The sequence below is a fragment of the Camelina sativa genome, chromosome 20 (genome assembly GCF_030686135.1).
Source record: "Camelina sativa cultivar CO46 ecotype springtype chromosome 20, ASM3068613v1".
Lineage (NCBI taxonomy): Eukaryota > Viridiplantae > Streptophyta > Magnoliopsida > Brassicales > Brassicaceae > Camelina > Camelina sativa.
The window spans coordinates 26,523,427-26,542,245 of record NC_141899.1 but is presented as its reverse complement, the minus strand read 5'-3'; the positions used below and the strand labels follow the sequence as shown (position 1 = coordinate 26,542,245).

At 40.0% G+C, this 18,819-nt stretch overlaps 2 protein-coding genes across 3 annotated transcripts; both read right to left on the bottom strand.

The window, feature by feature from the left end:
* Positions 1 to 9,608: 9,608 nt before the first annotated feature.
* Positions 9,609 to 11,382, bottom strand: LOC147919411 (uncharacterized). The gene is made up of 5 exons (XM_087503958.1): positions 10,972 to 11,382; positions 10,672 to 10,924; positions 10,499 to 10,596; positions 9,977 to 10,351; positions 9,609 to 9,881 (listed from the first exon to the last, which is right to left on the bottom strand). Exons 1-5 carry the CDS (start codon positions 11,380 to 11,382, stop codon positions 9,609 to 9,611), a joined length of 1,410 nt encoding a protein of 469 aa, XP_087360084.1.
* Positions 11,383 to 14,875: 3,493 nt separating this feature from the next.
* Positions 14,876 to 16,891, bottom strand: LOC104773196 (uncharacterized). 2 transcript variants are annotated; one of them, XM_010497772.2, is made up of 6 exons: positions 16,439 to 16,891; positions 16,102 to 16,236; positions 15,931 to 16,009; positions 15,759 to 15,853; positions 15,424 to 15,591; positions 14,876 to 15,346 (listed from the first exon to the last, which is right to left on the bottom strand). In XM_010497772.2, the coding sequence occupies exons 1-6, from the start codon at positions 16,746 to 16,748 to the stop codon at positions 15,183 to 15,185; spliced, it is 951 nt and encodes a 316-aa protein (XP_010496074.1). In that variant the 5' UTR covers positions 16,749 to 16,891; the 3' UTR covers positions 14,876 to 15,182. The 2 variants fall into 2 exon arrangements, with proteins under 2 accessions (XP_010496074.1, XP_010496075.1); XM_010497773.2 differs by having other exon boundaries at positions 14,876 to 15,343.
* Positions 16,892 to 18,819: the final 1,928 nt, after the last annotated feature.

The window sequence follows — 18,819 nt, the reverse complement described above, 5'->3', positions numbered from 1 at the left end:
GAACCATTCTAGATCCTTTCCTTGTGAACGTTGGAATAGTGTGACGTGTTCTCCGTCTGTGGAGATGCGTCAAGGGCAACGTGTGCAGACCAAAGCGAGTCCGCGTGTCCCTAGTCCCTCTAAACCCTTAGACTATTTAAGGGTCCAACGCTGCTAGCTTAGGTTTTCAGACTTGAAGATTGAATTAATTTCCAAAGAGAGAATCTTTGTTTCTTATCTAGGAGATTTACGAATCGGGTTCGTAATCCCCTAGTCCGACCATATCATGAGCCGAGCCATCTCTCATGGGTCGTCGCATCGATCCACCCTTCCGTCCATCTCTACCGAACGACGTCTGGTCCCGACCGTTGGTTGTGCTCTGCTTTGACCCCATCTTCCCTAGTGAACCGAGGTCGAGTTTCTCACTCGATTCGCTAGCTGTCGTCCCATTTCCGACCGTACCATCCATCTGCTACCGCGTTCATCCGTCCGACCAACCGCGGTCAAGCAGCTGCTCGACCGGATCCATGACCCACTCGTTTGTTTGCCCCCAAATTCCATTTCCATCGTTCGTTTCATCTCTTCTTTCGTTTCCCACCGTCTTGTCCGAGGAAAGTTTCCGATTCACTGACCGTCTCGAGGAACCAACGTTCCGTCCATACCGCGAGCCATCTGGCGCTCACATCACCACCGGTCAACACCATCCCGACCCTGTTGGTCTACACAGTCTGGACCCCACTGGTCCACACAATCCTGACCCCACTGGTCAAACAAATTCCTAACTCCACAGGTCAATACTAAACTCGGGATTGAATCACCATTAATCCCGACGTCCACATTCAATCATTATGCTTAATCACACGTCCTAGACATCATTTGCTCCCAACTCATCCACTCTCAGGTAAAAACCTTTGAGCCATACCGGTCTCACTCTCAGACAATTGTCCTAGAGCCATACCGTCTCACTCTCTGCTCTTCACCCTCGAGATCACGATACTGGGGAAACCACAATCCCCTATAGAGAACCAACATCTCCTAAGAGAACCACCATCTTCTCTGCCGCTTTCGGGGCCCACCGGCCCTTAAGCTATCGGTATAGAAGAGAACCACCATCCCCTCAGGAGAACCACAATATCCTTATGAGTTGTTCAGAACCCACTGTCCCTATGAACTACAGGCGGTTCGAACTCGCAATGTGTGAGCCTTTGATAAGCTGGCAGTGCCTCTCGCTTGTGTTAGGAAGAAGATCAGAACCACGGGAAAGAGAGCGAGAGTGGAGTTCAACAAAAGTGACTGATGGGATCAGAAAGGAGGTGTTGGAGAAAGACTCTGGGGCGTCGAGAGTCTCTTATAATATCTTATCAATAAATAATAGACTGCCTGTAGTTTTATTAGTTAAGTTATGTGTGTGCTAGGCTTTTGAGGTATCAAATGAATTAAGAAAATATCTATTTCTGTCTTGTTTTCTTTCTCTCTTATCTCTTCCTTGTCTCTTCTATCCTCTATTATCTTCCTTGTTAAGTCCTTACTTAACAAATTGGTGCTCTCGTTGAGAGTTATGGCTCCATCTTCGACTCAAGCTGCTCAGTTAGTATCGGAGGTTGAATCGAAGGTTTCCAAGCTTTCCTCGAAGCTGGATACCGCTGTCTTCTGGAGAATACGACGTCTCATGATGACGCGATGCAACAGATCTTCAAAGCTCTCGACTAGATCCGCCTGGACATGACGGGTTTGAAACCTACCACTGTCGGAAGCGTAGGAGTCTCAGCTGAGGTCATAGGATCATCGGCACCGTCTCAGATGGTGACTCCAGCGGTCTTTGTTACTCCTGATGCGCCTGTTAAAAACTTCTCCATACGAAGTTTTTCTTGCCTCTTCCCCCACTCGTGGTGCCGATTCAGTCGATGGGTACGCTTCAAAGTTCCAACAGGTTCCAACACTCTTCCCAGCTCGATTCCCCTGGCCGATCTCTCGGATCTCCGAGCAGACGCCAAGATCCACCGGTTTTTGAGGGATAGAATCCGGATGATTGGATTTTTCGTATGGAGAAGTTTTTCCTGCAGCGTCAGGTGTTGGAACACATGAAAGTGGATGAGGCGATGGAGTGTATTGTGGTTGGCGCGCCAGTCACGTGGTTGCGAGGGGTCAAAGTGCGTGGGTCTTTTTAGGACTGGCCAGACTTCAAACACCAATTTCGGAAATGGTTCAAACCCAGTCATGGTGGTTTGATGGTTTGGCAATTGTTGAATATCAGGCAGGTTGGTTCCATCGAAGAGTATAGGGAACAGTTCGAGGAGTTGATTGTGGAAGTTCCACATGTTACTGATGATTTATTAGAGGGCATCTTTCTCAAGGGAATGCGTAGAAACATTCGTGACCAGGTTATGCGTACCAGACCAGTTGGTATTGATGAGATTGGTGATACAGCGAGACTCATCGAGGAACAAGAACCAGACAGCGCTTTTGCTCAAGCTAACCACAACTCCAGAGGGGTTGTGCAGACTAATTCTGCACGAGCGTTGCACCGCCAACCTAACACAATGCAGGTAACGGAGGGGACTTTATTCCTGCAAGGAAGTCTTTTGAAGGTGTTCGTGATACCAAGAAGGTGGAATCAGCAAAAGGAGGGGTCAATGCTTGTTACACTTGTGGGGAGCGATACTTCCCCGGTCACCGCTGTAAGAATTAGAAACTTAAGTGCCTGGAGTTGGGAGAGACCAGTGGAGGTCACCTTATTCCTGAGGATGAGGAAGAGTGTGCCAGTGAAGAGGAACCAGAGCTCATGGGAGACACTCAAACCCTTATGTGGCTATCCTTGCGATCAATGGTGGGTCTTACCACAGAAAAATCTATGAGGATGCATGGCAAAATAGGCAACCAGGAGTTGATTGTTCTTATCGACTCGGGAGCCACTAGCAACTTCATCTTGGAAGAAGCGGCACGCAAATGCTCCCTTGTTATTACACCCACGAGAGGGTTTGGCGTGGCAGTTGGAGACGGCCAAGTAATCACTGGTCGCGGGAAGTGTTGTAGTGTGCCTCTGTCTATTCAAGGAGTGGAGATCAGTGAAGATTTTTTCTTATTTGGGTTGGGCAGTACTAACGTGGTGCTTGGTTATTCTTGGTTTGAAACTCTTGGAGAAACACAGGTTAATTGGGGACTCCACACACTTCGGTTCCTGGTGGATGACCAGTGGGTTTCCTTGTTGGGTGATCCAGCACTGTTGCGACAAGAGATCTCTCTTCACTCTTTGGAGAAGATACTTAAACAAGCTGATATCACGTACTTTCTGCAGCTCTCTCAGCTGTTTACTGGTCCTAAAAGGACCAAGGTTAAACCAATAGAGCCGGTTATCCAGCAGTTGTTGCACAAATATAAGCAGGTTTTCAGCTTCCTTATGGACTGCCACCATCCCGGGAGCGTAAACATGCGATCGCCTTAGAACATAGCACAACACCAATTAAAGCTAGACCATACCGTTACTCCTATACTCAGAAGAACGAGATGGAAAAATTGATCAAGGAGATGCTGGACGCGGCAATTATCCGCCCGAGTATCAGTCCTTACTCGAGTCCGGTGTTGTTGGTCAAGAAAAAGGATGGAGATTGGCGGTTTTGTGTCGACTACCGCGCATCTAACAAGGCAACTATTCCCGATCGCTACCCCTATCCCCATTATCGAAGAACTACTGGATGAGCTAAGGGGAACAGCGGTCTTCTCAAAGCTGGATTTAAAATCTGGATATCATCAAATTAGGATGGAAGCTGAGGATGTTGAGAAGACAGCTTTCCGTACGCATGAAGGAAACTACGAGTTTCTTGTGATGCCATTTGGTCTCACTAATGCGCCAGCCATTCTAATCAGTTATGAATGAAGTTTTCGTCCTTATTTGTGTCAGTTCGTGTTAGTCTTTTTTGACAACATTTTGGTTTATAGTCCCTCGGTAGCGGCTCATGCACAACACCTCGAAATGGCAATGTGCTTCCTTGTTCAATATCAATTCTTTGCCAATGAAAAGAAATGCTGTTTTGGGAGCATAGAGATAACCTACTTAGGCCATATCATTTCTGACAAAGGCGTTTCCGCTGCCAAGGTCGAAGCTGTGGTACGGTGGCCGCAACCGAAGAACATCACTGAACTTTGCGGGTTCCTGGGTTTCACCGGTTACTACCGCAGGTTTATCGCAGGTTATGGTAAGGTAGCAAAGCCTCTCACAGAATTGCTTAAAAAGGAAATTTTGAATGGTCACCTGTTGCCTCGGACGCTTTCACATCCTTGAAGACTGCCGCCACTAGACTTCCCACACTAGCATTGTCGGACTTTGATCAACCCTTTGTCATTGAGACAGATGCATCAGGATCCGGCATTGGTGCAGTCCTCTCTCAAGGGAAACGTCCCATCACTTTTATCAGTCAGGGATTCTCTGAGAAAGGCACAATTAAGTCTGTGTATGAGCGACAGTTGCTAGCAATTGTATTTGCTGTGGACAAATGGAAACATTATCTTACCGGGAAAAAGGTCATTATCAGGACGGATCAGCGTAGCCTCAAACACTTGCTCAACCAGAAGACGGTATCAGCTATTCAGCAGCGGTGGGCAGCTAAGCTAGTTAGCTTGGACTATGAAATTGAATACAAACCAGGCACGGAGAATAGGGTGGCAGATGCTTTGTCCGGACGTCCTACCAGCGACCAATTACTACTCAGGTGCTCGCTGACCCCACACTTCAACGTCTCTATTCGCAGTTGTCCCAAGGATCGACGAGTGTTGATGATTACAGCTTGGTAAGTGATACTCTCTACAAGGCGGGGAAACTTGTCATACCAGAGGGATCTCCCTTCATTCCAAGATTGTTGGAGCAGTTCCATTCAAGTCCTATATGGGGTCATGAAGGCATTCTTAAGACTTAAAAAAGACTTTCCAGTGAAGTCTGGTGGAAGGGGTTGCGAAAAGATGTGGAGGAGTTTGTTAAGAGTTGCCAAGTCTGTCAACAGAACAAGTACTCCACGCTCACTCCCGTTGGGTTACTAGCTCCACTGCCAATTCCTACCCAGATTTCGACCAACATCATCTTGGATTTTGTAGAAGGCCTTCCAACTTCAAAGGGGTTTGATGTCATTCTTGTGGTGGTGGACCGGCTTAGCAAATACGGCCATTTCCTTGCTCTGAAGCATCCATGCACCGCCAGATCAGTTGCGGAGTTGTTCTTGAAGGAGGTTGTCAAACTGCATGGCTTTCCATAGACAATGGTGTCTGACCGCGACAAGATCTTCCTCAGTCACTTTTGGTCTGAGTTATTCAAGGTTCAAGGCACGTCCCTTCACAAGAGCACGGCATATCACCCACAAACAGTCGGGCAAACTGAGGTCCTCAATCGCTGCTTGGAAACTTACCTTCGTTGTTTTGCTAGCAGTAAGCCAAAAACTTGGTACCAGTGGTTGTCTTGGGCTGAATATTGGTACAACTCGTCGTATCATTCTGCGATAAAGATGACACCTTTTTAGGCTGTGTATGGAAAGCCACCTCCTCATCTTCTCAGGTTCGGGGACGTACCGACAACAAATGATCAGGTGGATGAATTGCTCAAAGAAAGGGATAGCCTACTATCCTCCTAACGCGAGAACTTGCAAGCTGCCCAGGCTCGAATGGTGAAATCAGCTAATAAGCATCGTCGTCAGTTGGAATTCCAGGTTAGGGATAATATCTATTTGAAGCTTCGTCCTTACAGACAGTCCTCAGTGGCTCAACGCCACAATGAAAAGTTGGCACCGCGGTTCTTTGGTCCTTATCAGGTTCTTCAAAGGGTTGGTAAGGAAGCGTACAAACTTCTCTGCCTACGGGAAGTTCCATTCATCCTGTCTTTCATGTGTCACATCTTAAAGGAGCTGTTCCTTCATCGGTTCAATCACAACCTCTACCGAGCATTTTGACTTCTGACATGGAATGGGACACGGTGCCGGAAGCTGTTTTGGCGATATGATTTGGTTCGGTCGATGGAGGTCTCGAAGTTTTAATCCAGTGGAAAGGACTGCCTGAATGGGAGAATACGTGGGAGTCTCTCAGGACAATTGAACGCCAGTTTCCGGATTCTCACCTTGAGGAAAAGGTGGCTTCATTACGGGAAGGTATTGATAAGCTGGCAGTGCCTCTCGCTTGTGTTAGGAAGAAGATCATAACCACGGGAAGGAGAGCGAGAGTGGAGTTCAACAAAAGTGGCTGAAGGGATCAGAAAGGAGGTGTTGGAGAAAGACTCTGAGGCGTTGAGAGTCTCTTCTAATATCTTATCGATAAATAATAGATTGCCTGTAGTTTTATTAATTAAGTACTTGTCGTTTATGGGTTAAGGTTGAACGGTGTGTTGTTTCACCTAAGACTATATAAGTTATGTGTGTGCTAGGCTTTTGAGGTATCAAATGAATTAAGAAAATATCAATTTCCGTCTTGTTGTCTTTCTCTCTTATCTCTTCCTTATCTCTTATATCCTCTATAATCTAATCTTCCTTGTTAAGTCCTTACTTAACAGCCTTTACTATCTCTCCTAACGCAACTAGACGAAAGAAACTTTTGAGAAAAGAGGGCCAAATTTTGTATATAAAATTTACGCCCGCAATATGATGCTTCATTGGCTTGGCCTATGGACCGGCTCTGCACGTCAGACAATGCAAGTTGTACTAACCACCATATACTTCTTCCCAAATACCACCATGACCACCACCTGATCACAATGGAACACCCTACCCTCAAGGTAGTTTCCATACACTTTCCAAAATAATCGCAAAGCACTACCTCCCATAAAAAAAAATTCTATTTTTAGAAACTTTCTATTTATGGAAACTTTCTATTTATAGATTTCCCGAGCTATTTTCTTTTTCCACATGACACACGAGTCAAAAATTCCATAAAAAAAACTCATCTTAATAAAACCTCAAATTGCAACAATCGTTCGTGATATCCAAAATAATGAAAAACAAACACTGCCTGTTCCCTGGCTCGCCCCAGAAGTACCCTCCAATTTCCTCTTTTGATCTTGCTTCGGTTGAGTCTCACTCGTCTGAACTGCTGGACTAACCGACACTGCCTGTGCCCAGATATCCTCGTCAATCTCTATTGCAGTCTCAACAAGCACTGAACATGTAACATAACTCCGTCCTCTACAGTAAACCTTCAGATCCTCACGAAGGGCCCTCATAAACCTTCTGACCTAAGCCTCCTCGGACTCCATCGCTCGACCCCCATACATCAGAAGTCGACTGAACTCCAAGTCCAGCTCCCACACTAACCGAGTCCCTTGAGATAACTATAGGAACTACACCTCCAACCGGTCTAATGCCTCTTTAGGAAAATACCTGTGGTTGAACTCCTCTATGAATTCAGCCCAAGAAATCTTACTTTGCACCCTCCTTGCAGCTATTGATGTCCACCCCAGGTGAGCATCATCAATCAGGTTCTGGACCCCTATGTCCACCCAAAACTCCTAAGGACATCTCAGAGACTGGAAGTTACGTTCCACCCTCGTCCTCCACGCATCTGCAACTATAGGGTCAGTACCACCCGGAAATAGCTCCGTACCAATGTTACGCATCTCTCTCAGCATAGACACATACACAGAATGATTTCTCGCACCTGTAGCCACTAGCTGCTGCTCCTCCACCGCCACTGGCGGCACAACTTGTGCCTAAGCTGGTACCACCTGGTACCACCGCTGGCAACCGCTCCAACAGCTGCACCAACAAATCCGCAATCATAGCATTCCCTGCGAGGGTCCCACCTACTGGAACTCCCGCACCCGGAACCCCAGAACCACCGGCCAACCCGGCACCAACACCGCCCACACCAACTCCCTCGGCACCTACGGTCCTATCGATACCACCACCGGCCACACTCACAGACCCCTCTTCGAACTGCGACTCGCCGACGCCCTCTACCGTCACACTCTGGTCCATTGTACCACTAGCAACTGGGCCTCTGCCCCTACCACGACTACGTCCGCGTCCACGACCACGTCCGCATCCACGACTAGCAACAGCTCCACCTCTAACCATCCGCACTACCCATAACAGAAGGCTAAGCACACAATTCAAAACCGCACACAAAGCACACATCTTACCGTGAAGTCTCATTGAAGCCTCGAAGAGGATGATACTAGGACTCCATACCACAAACAAATTGACTAAATAGTCATAATCAATTCCATCACACCACATCATGCATCCAGCAACTGGAAAATAATTCAACCATTTAAATTCCCAAACCGCTCTTAACTATCCACTGAACCATCCTAGAACCGTAAGGGCTCTGATAGCAAATTGAAACGACCCGCCCGTTTTTTTTTATTAACAATATATAATTAAGCTTCCCATACTACTTAATTAAACCAACCAAACCACAATAAATCATTAAACCAGCAACAACCAGTATGCACAGTAGAAACATACCAACAATACAAAACCAACATATCATCAATACAATAACATTCCTAACCATTCTATCCAACAACCTAGCATAATTCTATCCAAGGTTCCAATAATGTAATCATACTTAACCATCAACACACCAACAAGACCCTAGATCATCCTCCTTCTCATCGCCATGATTCCACGTCACATACCTGCACACCACAAACAACAATTGAGATGCGTAAGTATTATCACAAATACTTAGTGAGGCAATCCTCCCATCTACTGGACTATACACACAAGCAATTGAGAAACCAATGTTTAACAAATAACAACCAAACACAAACAAACCAGGAAAAATAAGCATCAGCCACTGTAGACAAAAAATTGGTGTCGACCGACACTCCCTCAATGTCGATCGACACTCTTCTTTAGTGTCGACCGACACCGACTCCGCAGGTTGTCCTGCTCAAAGCCAAAATTTGCAGAATCGTTTCCCAAATTCTCCTAATCGTCCGAAACTTACCCAAAATTCCTGTAAACTCATGTAGACCAACAACCAACCATAAGAACACAAGAAAACAACACAAACAGCCATTAAACAAGCAAAACAAAGGATTCTCAGGCTTAGATCAGCCATGGTCATTCACTGACCTCTTTTGCAGGAAGTTTCTGACCCAAACTGACGAATCCACACCTTAGAAGGCTTCTCCTTCGTTCATAGCACAATATCTTCACTCCACAGCAACAGATCTCCCAAAACAAGCCAAGAATCTCTACAATCCCTCAAGAACACTCTTTTCTCTCTTTTCTCTCTACTTTTCTCTCTAGAACGGCACAAACTCTTAAAACCCACGACCCTAGGTCGACTTTCCCTTTAAATACCTTGGTTTAGAGGTGTCACTTAAACCAAACCGCTCCAATTCGACAATTAAATCAATATGGTCGAACAAGAAATTGATGGTGCTGATCGACACTCCCTTTGTATCGATCGACATCCACTCCCCAAATCTACAATTTGGTTAGCGGATGTTACAGTTCTTATGTTCTTAATAGATGTATGATATTGCGTTTCAACAAGCTTAAGAAAAAGAGGAAATTTGACAGAAACTTCACTTTTATTATCTAAGAGGTAAACCCATGTTACACGACTATAATCGTCTACAATAGTAAGGAAATACTTATAGCCATCAGTAGATTCTACAGAAAATGGACCCCAAATATCTAAATGAACTAAATCAAAGGAGTAGAAGACCTATGACCACTAGACTCAGAAGAAAGACGCTTCTGTTTAGCCAAAGGGCAAACAGAACAAGGAGACTCAGACGACAAGGAAGAAGACAGTGACGAGATACCAGGAATGTGCTTTAACTTGTCAGAAGATGGATGTCCTAGGCGTTGATGCCAGAGAAGTCCATCTACCTTCAAGGATCCAGAAAAATGTGACTGTGATGCAGACAAGGGAAGATCGTTGTTGAATATGTATGATTGTGCATTAGATTCCTTCTACCAATCGTCAAGTTCTGAATAGACTCCTGAATATAACAATAAAAGGGAAAGAAATGAGCAGAAAATTGATTACACTTCAATAACGAACTAACAGAGATAAGATTGAACTCGAAAGATGGAACATGTAAAACATCATGCAATACTAAAGATGGTGATAAATGCACAGTGCCACAATGCGTAATATCCACTTTAGCATCATGAAAAAGTGCCAAGTCGGAACAAACATGGCTTGTGGCTCTTGTATCAATTATCCAACTACCATGAGGTATATTGGCAGAAAGAGAAGAAAGACACTGATATTGAAAGGTGAGATGATTATTTTCATAACAAAGAGAAGTAGAAGGGAAAGATTTAGGAAAGTGAAAAATACCTGAAGATGATTGTGGATCCATAATACCATGATATGTAATGGAGGAAAGCTGTGGGGAAGGAGCCGGAGGCTCTGAAGTAGTAAGATGAGCTTGATACTGCAGAATCAGAGACTGGATTTGATCATTGTTAAGTCGACTTAGATCTAAACTAACAGTATTTTTCACAGGAGAACTCGCAGGCTAAAAAGAAGAAGAAGTGACCACATTCGCCATAGTAGGAGCTTGAGGCCTCATTTAAAGAGCCTGTGAAGAAGTATACTGCTGTTGTTGTGGAGCAAAATGATTTGGTGGTCCTCTAGGCTGATTAAACTGAATAGTAGGTCTCTGAGACAAGTGAGAACCTGATGCCAAGGTTTTATAGCCAAGAGGATAATCGTGAAGCTTGAAACACTTCTAAACAACATGACTAAGCTGACCACAGTGAGTGCACAGAGGACGATTAGACGGCTTAGGCCGGAAGTAGTTTTGCATCGCAGCAAAAGCCGCATGATCATAAGATTCATCAAACAATGATTGAGGATGATGTGGAGTAACAGTAGACTGATTATCTAAAGCCTGGAAGATGACATTATCCGGCTTCGAAGGAATAGTATGTTGCCTTTCATCCTGTGTGACCATGTGAAAGGCTTCTTCAATGTTAGGCACCGGTTGAGCATCAAGATATGACGTCTAGTAGCCTCATAAGACGAATTAAGACCCATAAGGGACTTAGTAACACAACTACGCTGCTGGAGTGTCTCCCACAAAGCAGCAGCATTACACTCACATCTTCCACAAGTACAGAGAGGTAAATCAACGTAGTTCTTAAGTTCCTCCCAAAGAGTAACCAAGGCTGTATAATAGGAGCTAACATCCATAGAACCTTGCTGAATCAAACTCAATTGTTGCTTAATCTCATAAATTCGAGGAGCATTATCTTGTTTAAACAGAGACAAAATATTTTTCCAGATTCCTTCTGCAGTTGGGATAAACAATAGACTTTGTCTTATCTTCTTGTTAATAGAGTTAATAAGCCAAGTTGTAACCATATTGTAACGAGACCAAGAATCATAGTCTCGATGATTCTCAGGGGGTTTAGGGATCGTACCATCAATAAAACTGAGCTTGTTTCGCACATTGAAACTCATGCGCACAAAACGACGCCATGAGTGAAAATCAGCTCCCGTAGTCAATCTATTAGAGACGAGAGCTATTCTTGTATGATCAGAGTTATGCAAGAAAATATGGAATATTATACTGATCCATTGAAGAATCAGAAGAAGAAACACGATTTGGCGATGAAGGTGACATGAATCAAAGATCCGATGAATCAAAACCCCAAAGATAAGATCGAAAAGAGAAAAAGAAGTGAGATCGCGGAAGAACAGATCTAAAGATAAAAGACGAGAAGGTTCGCGAAGAAATCAAAAAGGATTTTGCGATTTGAGGCACTCATCGAACAATCCAAAGAGAAATATGAAGATAATAAAGCTCAAGATAAATATAATGAAGCTCAAAAAGAAGAATCAACATAGAATCGCCATTGATGAAGACGTTGGAGCTCGCAAAGCTTCAAGAATGAGAAAAAAGTTTGTTACGCTCTGATACCATATAAACACTTATCAGGGTAAGCTATTTACATTTTTTTTTTAACTTTTTTTTTATTTGATCAGGTTTTGGAATTCTTATCAGGTGTATATTCTTCTTCTATAGATAGATTTTTTCAGATTCTTGCAAAGAATTAATGTATCCAAAGTCGGATCGATTGGTCACGATCAACGCCCAAAGCCAGGCTCACCATCGTAGATCAAGTTCCTACTGTTTTCATATTCTATGATTTATTCTGTAAGATGTAAATTAGATTACGGTTTACGGACATAGGAGTGACTTGGAACGAATAGAAGTTTCAGAATATTATTGAATAGCGTATGGCATTAGATTCCCAGAAATTGTAAACTCTTTCTTTTGCATAAGCATTTGGAAATTATTGAAATTTAAAACTTCAAAAAGAAAACAAAATTGCCAAAGTAATAAGATAAATAGAGGAAATCATGGGTAGACTGCAACCATCTGACATGTAGATTCTTGTCACATTTCGTTTCTCTTTTCTGCCTCCCTCTGCTTCAATCTTTACACCTAGAGACTCCTTACATGTAACCTCTCAAAAACTTCAGTCTTTCCAACATCATCAGCTTTCTAAAGAATCCCCACAGACTTGATTTAAACCACTATCTATGCTTCCTTTAGAGAAAGAAGATCTCACAAGGCAAGGGATTCGATACGCCCCAACCTTACTGACTCTCGTAAACTTCCTGACTCTCGTAAGCAATTCTAACCTTTCTGGACCTTACTTCGTTACTACGCTCACTTCATCAGCTGACTGAACCATCCAAATTCTGCTTTTAGAGCTGTTCAGATAAACGAAAGGACCGAAAGCTTCTAGCTTAGAAACTTAATGTCATTATGTTAGCGATTTAATTATCAATTGGGTTTTTGCTAAACGGAGCCTGGATACTTCATTTTATTAGTCCGATCACGTAAACCATAAAAAAATTTGATAATCTCCTTTTCATTAGTTTCTCTTAAATCGCCATATTGATGGAGGTTACACAAAACATTTTTTATGAAGACAGTGCAGTACCATATTTTTTATTCATAAGCATCATTGTTTTGATAATTCATCCTTTTTAATTGTAAAGTACTTGTAAAAAGCCTGTAACAAAATTTAGAAAACCGATAAGTACATCAATTTGAAACAGATGAAAGGCTTTTATTTAAGTCAATCGATTATTCAAATACCTAGTAGCCATGATCCATTCTGCTTTCTCCGCTGTAATCTACAGGTTTTTGAAGACTTCTTTGAAGACTATATTCATTGTTCTCTTCTGAGGTTTCCCATCTTTGTCAACAATAAGGATCTTTAATCTTTTTTAGAAGCCACTCTAGAGATAGAAACATATAGCTGGCCATGAGAGAAACATGGTATGGGTAATAAAGACCAACATTGCCAAGTGACTGTCCCTGACTTTTGTTTATAGTCATGGACTCATGGCAAAAGGAACAGCTAACGAGAGTTCTCTTCTCCCCATCTTTAAAGGAAGCTTGGTTCAAGACTTTATCTCCAACTCTATCACCTGTGATAATAATAGCTTTCAAAACAAACTCTGCCATTTATGTAATTTGTAACCTGTTAGTATCTGTGGAAGCTTGCCATTTTTTTTGTTATTTTGGGACACGATTGAAACTGTAAATGGTTTGTAATAGTCGAGATGGCTTAAACTTTCATTATGTCTCTCGTATTTATATTAGTAGGGAATTTTTTTATGAATATACCCTAGTATTTAAGAGTTAGTCATACCAAGATTTGGTAAGTTGCTAAGATTTTGTAAATCAGAATATTTGGAAATCGTTTAGATTATTTTAACTTTCCGAGATTTTGGTGTAAATTTTCAATTACGTTTTTTTAAATTAACTGCATATATACTTTTATAGAAGATATTCTAAGATTGAATTTTCCTAATAGGAACAATATAGTTTTAATGTTATAAGGGAAGAAATAAAGTATGTGCTAATTCTGTGGGTAGATGTTCTTTGCTAGTGTGTAGTAGCTAATTACGTGGGTAGATATATTTTAATTTAATGGCATATACAAATGAATATCGTGTTACCATATTTTTTGTTTCCGATTTTTTATTTGTTAATAATCATCTAATATTTATTTGGCTACTACACTTATATAATCTGTTTGGTTCCGATTCCTCATTAATTATTTCTGTTTGGCTCCACAATTTATAGATATCTTTATTATGTTTTGAGTGGCATTTCTGTTATTGGAGAGTTCATTTTTAAATTCATATGGAATTGTAAATCTTAGAAATCAAAACACATAAATTTTGAAATAACATGTTTTATCCTTGGATTTGAATCTTTCTATTTTACACTTTTAAATCCATTCAAATCCATTTAAAACATAATGTGGATTTTGAAATCCAAAAACAAATCATTAAATGAATAACATGGGATTTTAACAAGTATTTGTAAATCATAGAACCAATAACACATCATTTTGGTAAGTATTTTAAAATCAATGATTGAATAACACATAATTTTTGTCTGGATTTCTAAATCCACTAAAATCATAGAATCAATAACCCCCTCTTAAACTCTGTTTTTTTATTAAAAATGCTTCCCTTTTAATAGTATAGATAGAAACTAATTCTATAAATACACATAATATTTAATTGTATGTTATAATTCCTATAATATAAAATAATAAACTCAAACAAAATACTTTCTACACTAACTAATATATATATATATATATATATATTTTAATGTTGTACATTTTATAAAATACAAATTAAATATCAGTTATTAATTTAGTTAATCTACAAAACAAATAACATTTTATTTTTATTAAAAAATAGTCTCGCAGTACACAAAAATAGTCTCGCAGTACACCACAGGTTAATATTTAGTATATGTTAATACTGGTGGTATGTATGAATCAATTGTACCAATAATTCAAATCTGATTTAACCTTTTACAAACTAAATGTACCATTCAAAACCATTTTGTAAGAAAAGAATTGGAAAACTAAATTCATTCCAACGCTACATTATTGTACGAGTATATGAATAATTTGCCAATAGAACACATGAGTTTATTGTCATTGTATAAACATGAAAATTCAATCGACATAAAAATAAAAGGAAACAAAGCAATCAATGAAATAGGAAAGAAATCAAAGAAACCACCAATAGCAAAAGTGACCAAACAAAGCATGTCACAGTATATTCAGTATCCCCCATTAACAAGAGATGATTATTTCCTCTACTTTTTTCTTTTTTTCCTTCTCTAGTCCTAAAGCTTCAAATATTGTTACGCTGTGAAATCAGCCGTACGTTATGCAATTCATATTTTCACTAGAGATAAGAGCAACGATCCTTTATTCTTTGATCCTAGAAGGCTCTCCGACTGTGTTCTCCATTCGAGAATACCATTCGCCAATGCGTGTGTTGTCCACCATATCCTTACCCGATCGAAGGTATCTTATTGGCCTCAGAACACCAAATACAGCGAGATCAGCCAAGTTCGGTTTAGACCCACCTGCTAATCATAAACTACAATCATGGACCACTTAAGAAAGTGAAGACTAAATTTAGTATTATATCGGAAGTTGTACATACCGAGGTATGGACGCTCTTTCAAGGCATCGACCCATGTCTCAGCAGCATCATAAAGAGCAGCACGTTCATCAGTAATGTTATATTTCTTCTTCAGTTTCTTTGACACAAAGTACATCGCCGTTGCTCCTGCATACTTTGCCACTAATCTTTCAGTGAAACTGAAATTTCCTGCACAGGGCACAACATTACAACTTAGACAAGAAGTACCTTCCTCCAAAAGCTTTCGGCAGTTGCAAATGACGAATAAATGTTCCCAAAACTGGAATCCCAGACGAGCATAAAAAAAAAAAAAAAAAAGCAAAACAAAGAAGAAACAAACTAGTCTCTAACCATACCATGTGTGGTGATGTAATCAAAGGATTCCAGGGCCTCCGAAGTATTCCTGTATATGTTTGGTGACAAAAGATGCACAAGGTGATTGTCCACCCACCTATAACACAGAGATACACTATCAGCCTCAGGTCTGTAATGTCAAAAATCAGTAACTAAAGTATAAAATGACCATACTTGCGCCACTTAGTCTCTTCATCGTCTTCAGACTTGGAAATTTCAGGGTGCATCTTCTGGAATAGGCCATCGATTATCGCTGCACCAAACAACCAAAGATTACTCAACTAAACTAATACTCATCTAATTCGGAAAGGAGAACAGAGGTTCGAGACAGAACATGGAACAAACCTGAAGAATCAACCATTTGTTCACCATCTACCGTAAGAATAGGCACCTTCTTATAATCAGACCATTTGATTTCTTTCTTACTGATGGGATTCACTTCAACAATCTTGTACGGAATCTCGTTAAAATCCAAGAACGCTACAGAAGGTGAACAGTCGTCCAACCAGCAAAGTAAAGACATAAGCTAGCCATTTCTATCTTACTAAAACACAAACAACAAGAACCAACTTGAATCCAAACCACCACTCGCTATGTTCAAGCTCTAACCATGATTGAATCATGAAATTTCAATGTTCAAAAATTCTGATCAGATCCAGAAATTTTGAGAGGTGAAATATACCTTTAACCTTGTTACAGAAAGGGCAAGCCTCGTACTGATACAGAACAACTTCTTTAGGATTAAACTTGTGAGCCATTTCCTTAGCGTGAACTTCCTGACCAAGAGACGATGCGGCGGCGGCAGAGAAGAACACAATCCCAGCGAATCCGCCGGAAAAAGAAGGAGATGAAATCTCCGGAACACCACCGAATCTTCGGGTGATAGGTTCGGAGGACGAGATTGTTGTAATCGCCATGGATTGAGCGAGCCGTGGATGGATGGCGACGGAGGATGAGATTGTTCGCGCAGCAAGTCCAGTGAATCTCCTCATAGCTTAGTGTGGATCTGTGATTGAGATCTGGATCTCGAGATTTTTGGTAGTTTCGTTCTGTTTTTCAAGGCGTTTTCTTTTGTTTATTCAACGAAAGGGTTCTTAGGGTTTAAGCTGTGTCCACGATTACTACTTACACTTCCAGAGCCTTTTAGATTATTCGTATATATATATATAAATAAAATATATTTTTTTTAGTACTATTTTGCAGGACACTTCCCTATCTAAATACCATAGTAAAAATATATTTTTATACATGTATAAGATACAGTATATATATTTGATGAATGTAAAATTATACTAAAAAAAAAATCTGTTTTTACAAGAATACATGCTTCGCACTACAAAAAAAAGTTGTACTACATCACTTTTTTATATATTTGCATCATGTATAATTGATGCAAATAAGTTTTACATCATTTGTATAAGTGATTTATGATTTGGTGATACAAATATTTTGCATCAGTTTAAAAAATATTTGCATCAATTATTGTTATAGATGTTAATATGTATCACTTGTAAAAAAATGATGTTAAGTTTTGAATCATTTCTTATAAATGTTGTTAAATTTGTATCAATTAATATAAGTGATATTACAATTTGTAACAATTATTATAATTGATGTTAAATTTTTGTATCAATTGTAAGTAGTGATGTTAAAATTAATGCCAATATTACTTTTTATAATTAATTTTCAGTAATTATATTTTTTACAATATATTTATTTATAATTTTCGTATTAAAAATTTCTTTGATTATTAAAAAATATATTTTTGTAAATATTATTTTTATAGCAAAAACTATTGAAAATATTAATTAAATTCTCAATAAAAATATATTAAAATCGTTAATAAAATTACCATCAATAAATCAAATCTTATTCAAACTATGATCTTATACATGATCATCAACTCTTTACAGCAAAAAAAAAAAAAAAAAAATACTCATGCAATGGTCCTTCAGCGTTTATGAGACACATCTTGCTTTTGTTCCATGTTACTTGCGGACTAATGAAGTTTCACTTTGGCTAATTGGATCATTCAAACTATTATGGTGATTGAAAATATCTCCATTCTACAAAAATTTAAATAAAATTAGAAGGATTATATCTCTTGAAAAACTTTTAGATCTATAAGAATAATTATTTGAAAGCATAAGAATAACTTTACATTACCTTTCCCCAAACCATATTTAGAACTACATACATATCGATCTCTTCACCTTTCCAAAATTATGATTTAAACAAACAAAAATTCATAACAAAGCGAAATATGAGAAATGAGTGTAATCACAACCTTTGAGATACACGGAATCAAAGCTGCAACATATGTAGATTTATTGAAGAAATTAAGAAAGTAAAAAACTATTCAGAAAAATAAAACTCTACAAAAAAACTCAACATTGATAGCACATTGTTATAGCACAGTTTGCTCAACTGCTATTGAAGGTAAGTTACAATTTTTGTTATCATATAATAGCTATTCAGTAACACTATAATAGGATTTCAATAAGCGGGAAACTAAAATCTCTAATTCCGCCAAATACTTAGGCAAAAATAAGACTTTTTGTCTTCACTCTCTCTAATTTCCCTCTTCCTCGATAAACCCTATGAGATAAACTTTTTGCCTTCACTCTCATTTCCCTCTTTCTCTAATTGCCGCATTGTTTCTCTCAAACCCTAAAATTGGTTCCGCCGTCACCTCTGTCACCTTCGTCGCCTCCGTCCTAGAAGCTAATCAGCCGCGACATCACCGGAACTATCGGCGGCCCTAATTCCACCAATATCTGTCAGCGTTGAGCTTCAATCGAAGGCAAATGTCTATCTTACTCTGTTAATTTGTTCCTTTAATCTGATTTTATCACCGAAACTCTTCTTGTTGCGTCTGAAAATCGTTTTTTCACAAAGAACATATTTTTTGTGTCTTTGTTGGATCTGTTCTGAAAATCCGATTTGGTTTGCCACATGCGTCTATGTTATTATATGATTTGGTCGAGAATCTCCTCTTATTGCATGTCTGTTCTTGCAAATTTTTCTTAAAATCGAGTTTGTTGGATATGTTATCGAATATGT

Bases quoted from the DNA above. Each gene is read 5' to 3' on its own strand.
- LOC147919411 (XM_087503958.1), bottom strand. From the start codon at position 11,382: ATGAGTTTCAATGTGCGAAACAAGCTCAGTTTTATTGATGGTACGATC. The intron at 10,352-10,498 runs GCTCTTTAAATG...CTGATTCTGCAG, and splicing joins AGCAGTATACTTCTTCACAG to TATCAAGCTCATCTTACTAC. The intron at 9,882-9,976 runs GTTAGTTCGTTA...GACGATTGGTAG, and splicing joins TCGAGTTCAATCTTATCTCT to AAGGAATCTAATGCACAATC.
- LOC104773196 (XM_010497772.2), bottom strand. From the start codon at position 16,748: ATGAGGAGATTCACTGGACTTGCTGCGCGAACAATCTCATCCTCCGTC. The intron at 16,237-16,438 runs GTATATTTCACC...CACCTTCTGTAG, and splicing joins TTTCTGTAACAAGGTTAAAG to CGTTCTTGGATTTTAACGAG. The intron at 15,854-15,930 runs GTATGGTCATTT...TCTGTGTTATAG, and splicing joins GAAGAGACTAAGTGGCGCAA to GTGGGTGGACAATCACCTTG.